The sequence below is a fragment of the Nicotiana tabacum genome, chromosome 1 (genome assembly GCF_000715075.1).
Source record: "Nicotiana tabacum cultivar K326 chromosome 1, ASM71507v2, whole genome shotgun sequence".
NCBI classification, from domain to species: Eukaryota; Viridiplantae; Streptophyta; class Magnoliopsida; order Solanales; family Solanaceae; genus Nicotiana; species Nicotiana tabacum.
Genome location: NC_134080.1, coordinates 90,163,809 through 90,180,248, shown reverse-complemented (window position 1 = coordinate 90,180,248; position 16,440 = coordinate 90,163,809). Strand labels below are relative to the sequence as shown.

Below are 16,440 nucleotides of genomic sequence, written 5' to 3'. Positions count from 1 at the left end.
CTGAGAAGAGAAAACTTTGAGAGGAACAGGTTGGAATTAGGGATGATTAAGATCACCTAATAGGACCAGCTCGTAATGCATAATGAAAAAATTAAAAAAAATTGAAAAACAATATATGAGAAATGAAAAAAAAAATGTTTTGGCTAGGAAGTCTTAACTTGTGTAAATATCTAGGTTAATTTTTACTCAGCTTCATACTGTAATTAGTATAATCCTATGACATGTGTTAATATGACTCACTGATCTCTTACAAAATTTTCTCTATTATGGTAAATTGAGGCATGGTCAAGAGAATTCTAAATGAAAAACCTGGTTCATCAGTATGGGTTCATCTAAATGCCAAGGTATATTTTTTATACTCTGCACAATTAGGAATATAAATATTTAAATCATGAGCAAAAGTCCTACAGTTGTTCAACTCCTTAGAAAATTCTATCCGTTTGTTTTTTGTCAAAATCTGTCAGCCAGAACTCTAAACCACAAAAATTTCCTAAAATCTATGGAAGCCTAACCGTTCATTCAAACCTGAGATTTCAGGTTGATTAGGCCTCTAATTGACCACTGCTAAAGCTGTCGTAATACATTAAATGTGTATTTCTCTTTTAATACACATCATTATCTCCTGCCATCTTCATAATTCTAAGCCGCCAAAAACCCCTCTTCACTTTCACTTGCTTTCTTCTCCAAAGTTCTAACTCAACAATTCTCTCAAGAAATCAACGATAATGACAAACCCACAAGGCAACCCTGGAACTCCTCCACCACCCACTCCCTCAAATTCATCTATCCCTCCTCCGCCTAGCACATCTCCCAGACCCAGGCTGAGAAAGGTAAAAATGCTTGCTCGAAAAATAGTAGCTTATGGGGCACTTTCAAAGAAATTGAATGAGAAATTAAAGGCACGTCAGGTCCAAGACTCTGACTCTAACTCTTATTCTGGGTCGTACAAATCTGCTAGTGAGGGGGAAGGACCTGGTCTTCAGACTCGGAGAAGGCTCAAGAATCCCCTTCTAAAGTATGTTCTTCTTTGACTGAGAATTTAGAAACTAGGTTTGTTCTAGTTGGGCCTATCAGGGATGTGGAATTACCTGAGTTATGAAGGAGTGGAGGTAACAAGAAATCTGAACAAGAAAAAGAGAGAGAGGGTGCATGTGGTAACGAGAGGGGAAAAGGAAAAGAGTGCTTGATCATTCACCCACTGCCAATGTATCTGTACCTACTATTTGTGGGGTCGAACAAGAAAATGTTGAAGAGAGTGGAAAGAAGCCAGGGGGAAGTGGTTCTGGTAAACCTGCTGAAGGGTTAGTTAATCTAAGCGCACAAGGAGACAAATCTGGTTCATCAATTGAATAGACCCTAGTAGACCTGTTGAAAAAGGTTGGGGAAGTTATGATCCAATGAAAAGAAGAACTCCCACACCAAAAGCCCCAGTGCTCCTAAACCCTCCAAGAAAAGAAAGGCTTCGTCCCCAACACCTACTGAAACTTCCTTGCCAAAGGGAAGAGCCACAAGAAGCAGGGTGAAACAAAGTGAGAGTAATCTACAAAAGGCTCTGACTGAGAGTAAGAAGAAAAGGATGGATAAAGGAAAATAGAAGGTTGTAGAGTCCTCAGAAGCTGTGGAAGTTGAGGAGATTGAACAAGTGAATCAGGAGAAAGTTACAACAATGGAGGTTCAGACCCCCAAGCCCAAAAAGCCCAAGACATCTTCCAAGAAGTCTTCCTCTTTGACTAAGGCTGATGAACCTTCATTAACCAAGAGGACAAGGTCTGCACTGAAAAGTAAACAAATTAGAATTTCTAAAGATGAGGAATGTAGTGGTGAAGAAGAAGAAGATGAGTTTGATGGTGAACAAGACAAGCTTGCCATGTTTGCCAAAAGAAATTTTTTGAAGGGTAGATTGCTGAAAGACCTGGTGGAACCAGGAATGATGAGACTGGTGGATGCCTTAGTTGCTCAGGGCTAGAAGGACATAGTCCTTCGGATGGATGGAAGGATAGCCAGGAATGAGATCATTGAGTTCATGGCAAATGCAGAGGTTAAGGATGGAAGAGTTAGCAGCCTGGTGAAAGGAGTTCAAGTGACATTTGATGCAGAGAAACTGGGAGAGATCCTTGACATACCCTTTGAAGGGTTTGATGATTATACAAGGCAAAGGTGGCAATGTCTGGACTCCCTTCCTACTGCCCTTGAAATTACCAGGAGGTTCTGTGATGCTGCAGATGTGATTGAGGCTAGGGCTGTTCAGAAGAGTAAAATGAGGCCACAGCAAAAAGTCTTGTTTGAATTTGTCAACAAGTGCCTATTGCCTAGGCAAGAGAGAAGGCATATTGCAAATTATATGGACTTAGTTTTGATGGAGTGCCTGGAAAGTGGAAGGCAAATTAAGTGACATGCATTCATCATCAAGCTGCTGGATAGGGTCATCAATGGCTCCAAGGCTCATGCTACCCCCTATGGCTTTATTCTGACTACAGTTCTAGATAGGTGCAATGTGCCTCTGAAGAAATGGGAAATGGCATCAAGCAAGGACCACTTTCGCATTAATACTCTGCTGGCTTGTGACTATTTAGTCAATGCCATCTCAAATGAACCTGGTTCATCCAAGAAGACTCCTATCAATAGTAAAGTCTGGGCTCTTATTCGGGAAAGTGAAGCCAAGGATGCTGAGATTGCTAGGCTAAAGGCTCATGTGGCAAAAGTGGAATCTGAGAGGGAAGCTCTCAGAACTAAGCTTACAAAAAAAATGGAGAAGAATGATGGAATTCTTCAAAATATGCTGAATCTTCTCCATGCCCAAAATCAACCCTCTAGCTCTCCCAAACCTTAGGATTTCTAGACTTTGTCTCTTGAACCTGTCTAGTACCTTCACTGACCCGGATTAGGGATTTTTCTTTCTTTTTTCTCATGTTTTAATTGTTTTTTGCTTTCTGGTTGTGGATTGTGGTAGCAACATATCTTCTATCAATGATATCTGTTATTTTTGCTCTTGTTCAATGTTAATATTTCCTTGATACTTTAAATATGTTTACTTGATTACTGTTGATTAAACCATGATTGCACTTGCAGATGCCCCAGTGGCCATGAGTACTTATTAAAATCTGGGACTCACACTTTGTATGCAAATTTTCGATGATGCCAAAAGAGGGAAGAGATATTGTACTTTGCATATTCTGAATAAGTGATATTTATAACCTAATTAACCTAGTCCTTAATGATAAGTGAATTTTCTAAACTTTATATTAATGGTTATGATGAGTTCTTACAGGATCCAAGTAAGTAAAAAGCACAGAGTTTGTCATCGTCAAAAAGGGGGAATTTGTTGGCCCAAGAATAGGTGATGTTTTGAAGACTGACAAAAGAACTCAAACATGGACCAGGTCTATCTTGTGAAGCACGGTCATATCAACTTGTACATACGAGATGCACGTGAAGGAGATAAATCTAACTTATCAAGAAGCAATATCTCCTGATCTGATCGAAAAGGTTGCATATTGGATAATGAGAGGAAGACTCCTTACATGAAGAGAACACAGTTTAGGAAGAAGATAGTGTTAGAGTTTGAGATCACCTTGAACTCTTCTACGATAGAAGAGTAGCATTTGAATCCCAGTCAATCTCTAATTACTAACTCATTTAAATATCAGTGTTGTTCTCTTTTAAAGGTAATGCACATAAGCAGAAGTTAAACTTAAATTGAGAGCAAAAGAGCAAGGCAATTTTGCAAGCAATTTATGTGTGATTCGAGTGTGCAATCCTGAAGCTACTTGAACCAGATAGAAGAACCAGTTCAAAGTGTCTATCTTTTATTCTAGTTCAATTGTAGTAGGTGATTTTACATTGTAACTTTCAGCTTTCATAGATGCAATTGTATTAGGTACCTAGAGTGTTCAAGTTAGAGTTAACTTGAAGTTGTCACAACAGTTTAGGTTGTGTACCACAACAGGATTAGAGTTAATTCTTAGGTTTAAAAAGAGTTTTGTAACTGTTATTTTGGCTCAGTGATTTTAGCAGAATCTTGGGTAAATCCTACTGAGTAGTAGGTCGTGATTATTTCACCTTTTGAGCCAGGTGTTTTCCCCGTAAAAATCTTTGTGTTCTTTATTTTCTTTACTTATTATTCCGCAAATAGTAGTAGTTGGAACACATAGAAGAACCAGGTCCTTTTATAGTTAAGTTAAGTAAAAATTAGGTATCACACAAATCACCCTCCTCTTATGTGGTATTGACGTTTAAAACATCAACATCATTTCAATCCTCGAAATGGTACCCAATCTCGAGGACTTCTGCCAAAAAAAAAGATAAGCACTAAAAACCTACTCATATGGGTTTGACTTCGAGGTGGTACCCTACCTCGAGAATTTCTTCTATTACAAATGCGGATCAATCAAATTCCCTGGAACAATTTAAACATTTTCTCGGTTACTCTAACCTATGGGCTATTCAAGTCTAGGACTACCCTCATCCGGGGTCTATTTGCAATGCCTTAGGGCTATATTCTCTCTAAGTTCAAAAGAAGTTTCTTGGTCGCCGGAGTTTGAGTGAACTCTCACTCAGTGATTGTTTTCGAAAGCCTATAGGCTATCCAAATCCCCAGGCATCTGAGAAAATCCCCCTCAAGGACTACCACGGGGTCCGAAAGGTTAAGTGTCGTTCTAAAAATTCGAAGCCCTATTCTCATACAATTCAAAGTCGAGGTCCCGACGACCCGAGTTCATCAATCCAATCTGGGATTGGTTCAATGGATGGCAAAGGGTTCCACAGGGAATCGTATTAATCAATCAAAAGCCGGAGAAATACTTACACCTGTGTTCGGTATTCGCACAAATTGGTAGAGTCATGCATTCAAATTCTTTGCAAACACAAACAAAAGGAAGTATAGTATAAATCAGAGACAAACTAAAAAAACATCTTTATATTCATAAAACGACAATTACAAAAGCCTACGAAGGGTCCTTACATAGAAACAAAGAAGCAAAAAAAATACATACAATAAAAGCCAAGAGTCTAATCTATTCTTGGGGGAGCATCCTCGGCGGTAGTGTCCTCGAGCATCATCTCCTCGGGGGCTTCATCTCGATCTTCCAAAACAGCATCTTCAAGGGAGAAGATGAAGAACAGGAAAGTGATGCAAAAAAGAAGAAAAAGATGAAGAATAAGCAGTAAAAGATGAAGAAGTGGCTGCACGAAAAATCTGGCGAGTATGGGCCTCGCCAGCACTACAATTATGAATCCACTTCTTGAGACGTTGCACCGATGCAGGATGCAACAGTTAGTAGATGGCACCACTTCACTCCACGAAAAGCAAAAGGCGTGAGGTGCCACACCGGGTAATTAGGGGAGATGAGTGGAAGTTCATGGTCCATATATCCCTTACTGCAAAGGTAATTTGAGATTTCTCTCTCATTACCTCGGGCCAACAACAACAACAACAAATCAGTACAATCTCGCTCGGGAAGGGAGAGCTCTGGAAAAAGTCCATGGCACATCTGATGAGGATACTACCATGTAACCTTAAGGCCACGAGCCTCAAACATAGGAAATAACAATGGATGAAAATGAAGAGAAACAAGGGGTAAAGAGCTATTGAAGAAGATTTGAATGAAGTTCTGATTCAAGAAGGATTTTGTTTATAGGAAGGGTGGCGGCATAATCGACGGCGTAATCAACGTCTCTGAAAGACGTACCGGCAGGCACAATCAATGCGTTTTGGGAACTGAACCGGTGGCGATATTATCACTTTGGAGAATATGAATCGGTGGTACATCAAACGATTATGGAAAGGTACGTTGAATGATTCTAGAAAGGTAAATCGACGGGACGCCTCAGTTATTTCAAAGGCTTATGTCATGGGTATGACATCATTGTGGTAAGGTCAAGGAGATTGGTATCGAAGTTGTTTCTTACCGTTCCACTCCAAGAAAAACGAGGACTATCTATATACGGCTAAAATTGGGAAGACCAATTTTACAATCGTCAAGGCATTGCGCCACCTCGCCTAGATGTTCCTGGAGGATATCCCGGTGTTCGATGCCTTTGAGGATTCTTCGCGTCCGATATAGGGGCAGAACAGACCAGTGTTTAGTGCCGATAAGCGGGAAGTTCCCTAGGAGCTGTATCTTCTGACAAACACCTGCGCAAACAGTGGCAGTCTACACCAGGCTGGTTGAGTGGTTGTACCATCTACTTTATGTAATAATTATACACGTGTTTGTACTATATTGGGTATCCCCTTCATATATAAAAGGGACCATTGCCATTTTGGATACATCTGATACTCAATATTAAATACACAAGAATATTCTCTACACTCTAACATATTCTCTTGATCTCATTACTTCTATTTATTACTTATATTCATTGTGTTATATTTACTGTTCATCATTTATTTCTTATCATTGATCATAAAGAGCCATCTTCGTAGCTCTCATAACTGTTAGTCCTCCCTCGATCGCTCTAAGTCGGCAACCTAACTCGACCTTGAGGCCCCATATACACAAGCTCGAGGCCCAAATATCCAGCTGTTTGGTTTGACTATCATATCGTTTTTAAGCTATAGTATTGCGTTATAATCTTTTACGTAGCATCCCTACTTAACAACTAGCATAAAAATAAATCACGTATTTTTAGAACCACAAAATCAACTTTAATTGTTATTACCATTTTCACGGTAAACAATATGGAAAATCAAGAACATAGGCAACCCTAGTACTTCTAAGAATAGAATCATTTGTGAAGCTTATGTGCTTGATCGTTTAGTTGTATCATATGGATCATGACAAAAGGAAAGAAGGGATAGTATTAACATACCTGTATGATATCTTCCCTGTTACTCAACCAAGCTCGACACAACGTCTTGCATCTACAACAAGTGAAATGATATTGTCGTTAAAATATAATGTCGTGCCATCGTATTTGGCTTGTCGTATGGCTAAAGGAAAATCGGGCAGCAACTCCCCTATTTTTAATACATCCCAAATACCACTAAGGGTCATAAAAATCCCAATAACAACAACTATAACCAACAATAGCAACAACAACAATATAATCCAATATGAGTTTCTCCAATTAACTAAACAATCATATTGAGCGGCAAGCTCTTTTTTTTACTCATAACAAGATATGAATTAAATCAAACTCATATTCCATAAATTAATTTACAACCTTCAGAACATCATACTTATATGTAACATATTATTTATAGTTTAAAACATCTACAAAATGCCTTCCAAAACAGCGCCATACGTCAAGCACCTTAACCTTTATCGTCAATCACTTGTTTTTCATCTTTTCTTCTTCAATCAACTTAATTAACACCTAAAAAATATTAACAACAACAGCCACAACATTATCAAATTGTTTGTCACAATTTCTATCCACCACAAACCATATTTTTAACCACAAAATAGTCCAACCAAAAAGACAACTATATCCCATGTTCCTTCAAGTGCATCTTATGATTTTTCACTCAAACAACTCAACCAACACAAGATTAATCTTAGGCACACTCAAGAAGATATTATACATACCTTGTAAAGAAGCTAAAACTCGAAGCCCCATCCCAACTTAGCTTACCATAGCCCTCAATCACACCACAACATCATAGAAGTATTCTCTTATAGTCTTTAACATCTTTGATGAGAATTTGTGTTGATTTCTCTTGAGTTTAGTTCTTGGAACCTTCGACAAGTTCTTGGAGAGTTTGAGAGTGTTTTGCAGTAATTAATCTCTGGATATTAATGAAATAAAATTGATAAAGCCAACTTATAAGCCCACCGCCTCAATTCTCCAAGCAGGGGGATAAGTTGTCTGCTTGGCAGCTTGAACAATGCCATTTCGGACACTTGTAACTCTCTACTCCGATATTGTATTGACAAACAGCTTGCAACATTGTAAACTAGACACATAGGAATTTAATTTCATATAAAGATCTACATGTAGATCTCAATATATTGGGAGAAAAATGCATCGCAACTTGGCCTATAAACCTGCCAGTTTCTCCGAAGTGCGGCAACGTGACTTGGTGACCCTTACTTTAAAAATCCATATTTCTTTAGCTTGATGTCGTATGAATAAATGGTTTGTACTGTTGGTAACTAGGTTCCAAGACCTTCATTTTGGTATGATATATGTCCCAAAATGACATCATAAAGCTTACGAATTTAATTTCTCAAAACGGCTCATTACAAGGTAAATCTTAACTCGATTTTTCCATAAGTTAAATCCAATTTTTCCAAAACATTATATTTCATATCCACACATAATATATAGTCATATAATGACTTTAAACTTATTTAAATCATTATTAATAAGTCACATATTCATCTTAACTTACTTAAGATTTCAGTAAACCTTTCTTATCTTTGTAGAAGGATTTCGTCCTTTTTGAGTTTACATTAGATAATCCTATAATGACAGTGACGTATGAAGTACAAGATATAATAACATTAAATTACTTTATATACTTTCAAAAAAGATCTTATTTTCGAGCTTACATCAATTGACTTACGACATACTTTCACGTACAAAAACATGGGGTGTAACATTTGGATACTTCGGGACAATTAGTTTATTAATCTTTAGTGTTATAATAATGGGGTCCACATGGATTCTAATTTCAAAGAAATAAAACTAAAGAAAATTCAGTGAGCTATCTCACCAAAGCGCAACTGTAGTAGAGGAGGGAAGCGGAGAATTTTAGCAAAGCAGTGAGCTAAAGCCTTATAGCACAGGGATAACACTAGTAGAAAAATATTGTACCCGATTTTAGCAAACCAGTGAGCTAAAATAGCACAGGGATACCACCAGATGAAAAATACTATTCCTGGTCCTATTAATACCTGAGCGGGGAGAGAGAAAACTAAAGGGATTTCAAGACTAGGGCTTTTCTCTCCATAACCCATCCGGCCAAGGCTTCCAATACAAACTTGAGGTGAGTTTCTAAGTGTGTTTTTATGATGATCTCACTTCTCAATCACTAGTTAAAACAAGGTTTTGATTGGATTCCATAGGATTTCTTCAAAATCTCAAGAAAACCCCAAAAGTTGACTTTCAAGATTAGGTCTACAAGAGGTAATCTTTCGCCCTTAAACCTACATGCATGGATTGTTAGTGAATATATAAGCAAGAAATAAGTACTATCACTTATGAGATGGTAATTGGAAGCCATAAATACTTAAACTAGATTATTGGGTATTGTAAACATTTTGTAAGGAGTTAATTAATGAAATTTTGTGTATGTGAGCTCATTGGTTATTATAATGGTGATAAAGAAAGCAATTAGTAGTCAAAGAATATTGTATTATATCTTATTGGTGGGAAAGAAGGATTGTTGGATGAAGGAACACCATTACTAGAGTTAGTAGAATGCTATGCACTTTACATGTTTGATAAAATGACAAAATGACCAAAAGCTTGGAAATTTTTACTAATATTGGTCCAATTGAATTATGTGATGTAGATTGAAACTGTAAGAGTAGTGGGGGGTTTTAATAACTCTAAAGGACTGGATACAGGTATGTATGGCTAAACTCTTCTCTTAGAATTGAACCCCACAATATCCATGTATGTCCTAAGTTGCTCACCATGAATTGAATTTATGAATAAGCTTGTGTCAAAAGATATCCATGTTCAATATGTAATTTAAATGCTCTTGTTATGTAGTACTCTTATTGGAAGAATGAGTTCAAAGTATGGGTTGCATATCCAAATGCCTTGACATGAAGTTGTGTCTCGAATGAAAACTAATGACAATTGTGTAAGAAATCTCGATGTGCCTAAGACGCTTATTTGTTCATATGTGTACTTAAATGTCATGAATAGAAATGCCTTAGTGTTGGAAATCAATGATGATTGTTGAAAGTAAATAAAAGGTCGTACACAAAATACGAAATATGAGATACAAAGCGAGAAATACTAAAAGTGAAATATGAAACACGGCCAACGTTCCAAGTAAAATAATACATTTATGGTTGATGTCTCGCATGATATGGCCTAGACGATCGGTTTGTGATCAGATGCCATGTCCTACACATGGTGATGACTGTGTTGGAAATTATAATTGTAATTGTAATTGTTGTTTATGTCTCATATGAGATGGCCTATCCGATCGGATCGTGATCGGACGCCATGTCATACACATGGTGGTGACTGTATCGGAAAATTGTAATTGAAATATTAATTGCGGTTGATGTCTCGTATTAGTTGGCCTAACCAATCAAGTCATGATCGGACGCTATGCCATACACTTGGTGGTGACAGTATTGGGAGTTGAAATCGAAATGGTGAATAATGCATACCGGTACTATAAAAAACTTTCCCCAACTTAAAAATTATGGGAATTTAATTGAAAACTTATCTTGTCCCTATATTGATATTTGGTAATTGTTCAAGTTTTTAACTGATTATTATGATAATTCTTACTTGCATTATTTTCGTTCCTTTAAGAGGGAGTTTAGTCATATATACTAGTACTATTCGACAATACTAACTTCCCTTTTGTCGGGGCACTGTATCTTTAATAGATGTAGGTGGTTCCACAGCAGGCAGTATCGATCAATGATAGTGGTACACCCTCCTCCCAACAGACTTAGTGAGCCCCACTTTATTCCGGGGTGATGTATCTTTTGTTCATTATATTATCATGTTTTGAGATACAGCTGGAGTCTTGGTGTCGGCACTCTCATTGTACTCTTCTATATCTATTTGAGTCTCTGTAAACATAGTGTAGGTTGTATGTCGGTGTTGGGAAAAGTCAAACAATTCATGTTATGTTTAAATAACTTTGTTCCACTTTAGACTATGAGAATATGCATATCTGGAGACATTAAAAATGAAGTAATTAAACAGAAATGATTTGGTGTTTTACACATGATCTCCCTATTGTTTAATTAATGCCAATATGTCTTCTCTTTGTTCATGAGTAAGTTTGGGTAGAAAGTAACTAATAGGCTTGCTCGGCCGGGTTCACTCGTTTGAGCTCTGGTCGCGTTCCCCGATTTGGGACGTGATATATTGGCTCACTCTGTTAAAGGATGCACATGCTTTTGGAAAGATGTGAAAGGTGCCAAAGGACGGGTACGATTTCGAGAAGGCATGAGATGTCGTTGAAGGGCATACTTGAGGTCAAAATCTTGGATGTTTGGGGAATATGCTTCATGGGGCCGTTTACAGCATCAAATACCCATCAGTATATCTTGGTTGCAGTTGACTATGTGTCAAATTGGGCTAAGGTTGTGGCTTTGCCTATGAATGATGCTAAGGTAGTGGTGAACTTTGTGAAGAGAAATATTTTCACGAGATTTAGAACTCCGCGTGCTTTGATCGTGAAGAAAAAATTGTTAGGCAACCTTTGTGCTTACTATGGGGTGAGACACAATGTTGCAACTTATTATCATCCACAAACTAGTGGTCAAGTTGTGGTTTCGAATAAGTAGGTGAACCAAAATTTGGAGAAGACACTGGGAGCAAGTATGAATGATTGGTCTAGCAAGCTAGATGATGGTCTATGGGCATATTGCACTTCATACAAAACTCCAATTCACGATTCACCGTGCAGGTTGGTTTTTAGGAAGTCTTGTCACTTGCTAGATGAGCTTGAGCATATGGCACATTGGATGATCAAGAAGCACAACTTCGATATTGATCTACCTGGGAAAAATAGATGTTGTTACTAAATAATCCCGACGAGTTTCGATTGCACGTATATGAGAATGAGAAGTTGTATAAGGAGAAAATAAAGAGATGGCATGCATCGTCATTTCAAACCTAAGATGTTCTATTATTCAATTCAAGGTTGAAGCTCTTTTTTAGGAAGCTCAAGTCCATATGGTCGGGTCCATTAGAATTAGTGCGGGCCACGAAGCATAGAGTTGTTGAGCTAAGGGATCCCAAAAGTGATAGCACGTTTTTAGTCAACTGGAAAAGAGTTAAATACTATTCGGGTGGTGGCATTCATAATCATAAAAACTTTGTTATAATTTGTGGATGCTTGAGGGAACATGTTGTGTCATGCCGCGAAGTCAAATCATGCGCTTATTGGGAGGCAACCCAATTTTTATTGCTTTCATAGCTTAGTTTTTCTCTTTTTAGTTAGATTGGAGTAGAGTTTTGTTTTTCTTTGTAGTCATAGGTAACGTAGGTAATGATGGTGTGGAATGTATATAATGGATATACAAAGTGCTTGGGGGATCGGGGATATATTCAAAAAAAAATTGTAAAACCAGCGCCTAGGCCAGCGCACCATGCTACCTGGCGCGAATAAAACATATGAATTTTCCACTCCACCTCCAAGTGTAGCGTGACATTGGGGGGCAGATAAATTTTTTATTTTTTATTTTTATTTTTGTTTTAATTTTAATTAACCCATTATCCGTGAACCCGACCCAATTACCCATATTTACCCACCTCAGCTACCCATTCCCAACTCAATCCACACTAAAACAATTTAACACTAATACCCCAATCTCCCCCATCTCTCTTTTCTTTCCCCTCTCTCTGCCAAACAAAACCCACACCCACGTTGTTCCTATCCCCTCAACTCGATTCTCTCTCTCCCTCTCACACTACAAAGGTAAGTTCCTTCATATCTCTCTCTCTCTCTCTTTTTTATTTGTATTTGTGGTTATTGACCCCATCCCTCATCCCAAATGACCCCCATCTCCAATCTCCCCTAGTTTTTCTTATAGAACTAATGTTGTTATAGTGGGTGGTCTATGTGAACATTAGTTACTGAAATCGGTTGATAATATGTTATACAGAGTAGTAAACTACAATTCATTCAAATTCATTAAAACTTTGAAGGGTCTACATGTTCCACTATTGTTGAATTGAGTTGCACATACTAATGTCTACCACTCGTTTGATAAAAATGCTTGAAAGAATAAATTGTGGACTGGTGAAATCTGTGTAGCAAGTGTGTTTGTATGTTATTTTCGGCTAAGTGTGGTGTGTTTGGGGTGGTTTTACATTGTCTGAAGCTTGTGTTCAATGTTCACCATGCCATAACCATACTACCCCAACCTTGTAGAATGTATCATGTATGTTGTATCTGTTTGTTAGCATTAGTTTGTTAGTGTATTAGTTGTAGTAATTAGGATCAAGTGTTGCTTGCTTGCACTAAGGCTAAGCCGCATTGCCATGATCAACTACTTGTTTGAATTTATAAAACTTGGAATATAATTGAGTGGCACTGGGAAGTCTTGAGTACCCATTGTCTTGTGGTGCAACACTTTTGAACTTGTTAGACGATTATTGTGAGTATATTGCGTGGAGGCTTTAAGTTTAAATATATATACCTTAATGGTGAAAGACAATGAGAGATTCAGAAGATAAATACAAGTTTCAACAAGCAAAGGAAGCAAGATGAAAGAGGGTACGAGGTACGCAGCTAATGAAGATTATCCTTATTTACCATTGAGGAAGAGAGATATAAGATTTTTAAGTTATATTCAACAGTAACAGAAGTATGTACAATTGGTCGTACCCATCTCAGTTATGCCCTATGGGGGCTAACAGTGTAGTTTATGAAAATGATGAAATATCAGCATCTGGCTGGGGTTAGAATAACCCAAAATAGTGAATGGATTGTTTGTGTTAGTTGACATTTCTGAAGGGTATTACAAATGTGATAATAGATCTTCTTGTGAGACGCCCATATGGTGCACTCTAGAATATTACAATTAGATGTTAATACTAGCATGATCGGAAAAAAAATCATAAGATAGGCACTGAAAGCCTAGAAAGGATAAATATTACTTTAGTGTGACTCTCGTCCCTAGTAGAGCAAGGACGTTGAGCAACTCGAAGAGTCGATAAATGAAGCAAGGGGAGAAAAAAGCAAAAGAATGTCTTGCTGAAGTTTTCACAAGAAAGGGATAGGCAGAAATACTAGTAGAGTAATGAGAAGAGATATAAGGAAGAATTATAAGTAAGATGTGATACATGGATGACAACAGTAGATAAAAAGATGATGGTATTACCGGGTCCATAGTTAGGTGAAGGAAGAGACGAGAGGTGATAGGCCTTAAGACAACAAAAGAGTATAGGCCATAAAGTCATATCCTCATTTCAAAGAGTAAGTTCGTGACTCTATCGTGATTACCAATAGGAAAAGCTAGACACCAAAATAATAGAGATCAGTATGGGCTAGTGAACAAGATAAAGTAAACATGAACTAGGGATTTAGTGATTTCATAATGGTCGACATCATGAGAATCAGAGAATGGTCATTCAGGAAGACACTTCCTAAAGTAAGCAATATGAGCAAAATTAAGCTTAAGAGACTGTATGTGCCAGTTATAGTAATTGTTACCTCGCAAGTAAGGAATTTTGTTTTTCTTAGTACAAAAGGATTACCACAAGGAGAGTAGGGTCATCGATGATGTGAAAGGACGCCAAAAATAAGAGGTAGAACATCTATAGGCAGATTGTCGTAGCTCCAACTCTTATTACTCCCCTAAAGGGGGGGGGGGATATGGAATGACATGACATTACGTCAGAATTAAGTGGTTCTAATAATTATGGAATGGTAAAGGAATAATGCGATAAAACGAAAAAGGGATGAGATTGCACTTATTCAAAGACTACAGATATGCTATGATACCAGAGCATTATGCATACACGACGTCAGGGAGAAGAAGTAAGGGTTCTTGCCTAAGATATTTTTGATTAATAAGGAGCCAGTGCGAGAGGTAAGTTAAGACAAAGGAAGTGAACCAAGAAAGATTACGCGGAATATTGATACGGGAATGGGCCAACAAGCAATTAGTAGTTGATTCAAGAAGAGCCTAGTGATGCCCAGACAAGAGAATACAGAAAAATCAACAGATCGTGCAAGACAAACATAGGGAACCCCAATATGGGGAATTCAGTCTCACAGTTATGACATCGTGATCTTTGCAAAATATCTATATAGGAGTTGGGGAAGTTAAAAAGGTACGGTATGAGTGTTACGAAAATAAAAGAAAGTGCAACTATGAAGATAGTCAAAACATTAGTTCAGGAGTAACCCTACAAGCACAAGGGTGTGGAGATAAGTAACTATGGGTAATTATAGGCGAGGAAGAACATCAAAAATTCCGTCAGGCATACAATGTGATAAGCTCGTACCCTTACAAGATTCAAAGGATCCCCCCCCCCCCCACAAGTACCACAATGAAAGGCTAGTTAAGGAAATAAGGAAGAAGGCTTCAACCAAAGCACAACGACCTAAAGAGGAAATGGTCATGTAACAACAGTCTCACAACATCATTGTAAGCACTCCAAAGGAAAGTGGCACCTACCGTGGCTAATGAACGGGAAGTAAAATTAAAAGTAATATTCAAGATCATATGAGTTGCACGAAAATTCTGGCATATGTGGGCACTAAGATAAGCTAAGTATGGATGCAACAAGGGGGCAAAGAGACCAGAAAAAGTAATAGCTTACGTTGAAAGAAAGCTAAAATGGAACGAAAGAAATTATTCGATCAATGATCCAGAGTTGGTTACATTATGAACGCACTTAAAGGTTCATAGTTTAATACATGCAGCATATACGGCCGTAGAAGATTTTGGAATACGTTAAAAGAAAGATTTGAGACCAGGTCATAATGAAGGATTAAATTGTTATGGGTGTAAGGCCCCGTGAATTTCCTACTCAGAACCCCTTTGGATTGAACAGTGCATTAAAAAGTCAAGAAATAATGTTTTCTAAAGAAGTGCGATTTTGCGGTCGAGAATGTGGTCATATATCAGGTATACGGACAGCATAGGGGGCATAGTCACCGCAAAGTGAGTCAGTATGTTAGTCAAATTTGAGGTTAAATATGCGGTCCAATATGCGATCACATAACCGATATGCGGACCGCATTTCTGCCGCATACCCAGATAGAATGTTCAAATTTTGGGAGCACTTTTGCGGTCCATTCTGCGGGCCGCATTCCCACTTTGCGATCGCAAATGCGATCGCATACCTAACTCGGGGCTCCAATTTTCTAAATTTTAAACCCGACCCCCTATCGATATATTCGGAGTTATAGCTCATTTTGAGCATATTTCCTGATGCTTTTAGAGAGAGAGAGGGTTTAGAGAGGGAAGTGATTCCCATCAAATTACTCCATGAAACCTTGCCAAATCTTTGAAGATAATCAAGTAAGGGCACCTAATTCTTCATCCCAAGAGGTAAGACTTCATTACCTCAACTCTTATTCCTATGCTTAGCAATAAGGGATCACTAGTGAAGTAATTCATGGGTATAAAATGAATTTCTCGCATGCATTCACACCATAGAATATTGGGAGGTGGTGAACTAAAAAGAAATCAATTGGGGTATAAAATGATAGAAATTTCTCTCAAAAGGGCCTAAGATCACTATGCACCTTTAGTGTTTGATAGTATGCTCAAAACAAGCTAGAATCTCAATCTCGTCTCTAATTCTCGGTTTAATTTGTAATTATTACAC

The 16,440-nt window shown here is 37.9% G+C and overlaps 1 protein-coding gene across 1 annotated transcript; it reads left to right on the top strand.

Moving 5' to 3' along the window:
• Window positions 1-11,099: 11,099 nt before the first annotated feature.
• Window positions 11,100-11,435, top strand: LOC142163040 (uncharacterized). Its single transcript, XM_075220292.1, has one exon. The coding sequence runs from the start codon at window positions 11,100-11,102 to the stop codon at window positions 11,433-11,435; it is 336 nt and encodes a 111-aa protein (XP_075076393.1).
• Window positions 11,436-16,440: the final 5,005 nt, after the last annotated feature.